Source organism: Emiliania huxleyi (assembly GCF_000372725.1).
Source record: "Emiliania huxleyi CCMP1516 unplaced genomic scaffold EMIHUscaffold_9765, whole genome shotgun sequence".
NCBI classification, from domain to species: Eukaryota; Haptophyta; order Isochrysidales; family Noelaerhabdaceae; genus Emiliania; species Emiliania huxleyi.
The window spans coordinates 1-1,154 of NW_005194772.1; the positions used below are offsets into that span (position 1 = coordinate 1).

At 59.8% G+C, this 1,154-nt stretch overlaps 1 protein-coding gene across 1 annotated transcript; it reads right to left on the bottom strand.

Annotated features, from left to right (window-relative positions):
- Nucleotides 1-23: 23 nt before the first annotated feature.
- On the bottom strand, nt 24-1,049 carry EMIHUDRAFT_259773 (hypothetical protein; the record flags this gene model as incomplete). The annotated part of the gene is made up of 3 exons (XM_005756359.1): nt 24-432; nt 720-815; nt 994-1,049. Coding segments are annotated over 3 exons (561 nt in total), but the record flags the coding sequence as incomplete, so codon positions are not given.
- Between the last annotated feature and the right edge of the window lie 105 nt (nt 1,050-1,154).

Genomic DNA, 1,154 nt, shown 5'->3' on the forward strand with positions numbered 1-1,154 from the left:
CAGTAGGTCTTGAGCTGTAGCACAAACCACATGCCGAGCAGGAGGTAGAGCGAGTACAGGTCTGCCTCGTGGCCGAGTAGTTCGACGTCGTGGACAATAGGAATTGGGCCCGATCGCATCCCAAAGAGAGAAGTCACAATGGTCACAACCATCAAATACAGGCACTGCTCGCCAATGTAACGGTCAAGAAGCGTCAAGTAGCTCACCGCGGGAACCATCGCGGTAATCGCCAACTTGTAGGCAGCCGCCGTTAGGAGCAACGCGAGCTGTGTCGCGATGCGGTCGCTCGGTTCGGCCATGGTGAAGGCGGTGGCGATCGAGAGGAAGGAGATCATCCCCATCGGAGCGACGACGTTGTACAAGAAATAGCCGCATTGCCGCCTTACGGTGCACGTGATCGCGATCGCCGGGTACCTGTTTGCTTCAGCCCTCCTGCTCGGCTCCAGCCAGTAGACAAGTCTTGTCACTAACAGAGTAGAAGGATCTGACCTCGGGGCCGATGTGACCAAGCGCTGGTAGCGTGGTTTTACCTCACACCCATGGTCTCACAGTGTGCCGGCAGTCGCCGAGCAGTGTCGCTCACACAAGCCGCAGCACAAGTGACTGAGGGCCAGTGAGGGCGAGCCCATCGCTGTCACAGCTGTGGTAGCCGCACAGTAGGCTGTGTCAACTGTGCAGAGCGTGTGAGCAGCCGAGGAGCTGCTCTCCAGGCTTCTGACGCAAAGAGCTGCATGCCATCGAAGGCGCTGTCGAGGTTCGCCGAGCGCGGCGCAGGTTGGAGGACACCGTCACCGACGAGCGCGTTGGACTTTTCACTCCGGACAAAAACGCGGCACAGCGGACGGTGCGGGGCGTGCCGCAAACTTAGCGGCGAGGCGCGGGACCGTCTGTGGCGAAGTGGGTCGCGTCCTCCGATTTCCTCAACTCACGGTCCGCTCCCTCTACAGCACACAGGCTAGTTCCATTTCACTCTGACACGCTAATCTTGAAAACGTCCAACGGAGCTCCGTGTTGCTCCCAGCGCCCTCCCCCGCGCTTCCTGCGGCCATGGCCGATGATACTAGTATGAGAGGTCATCTGGCTACCGCGAGCGCGACTCAACTCGCCGACGTCGTCCGATGATTGTGCCTCAAAGTCAGCCTCCGGAGGCTATC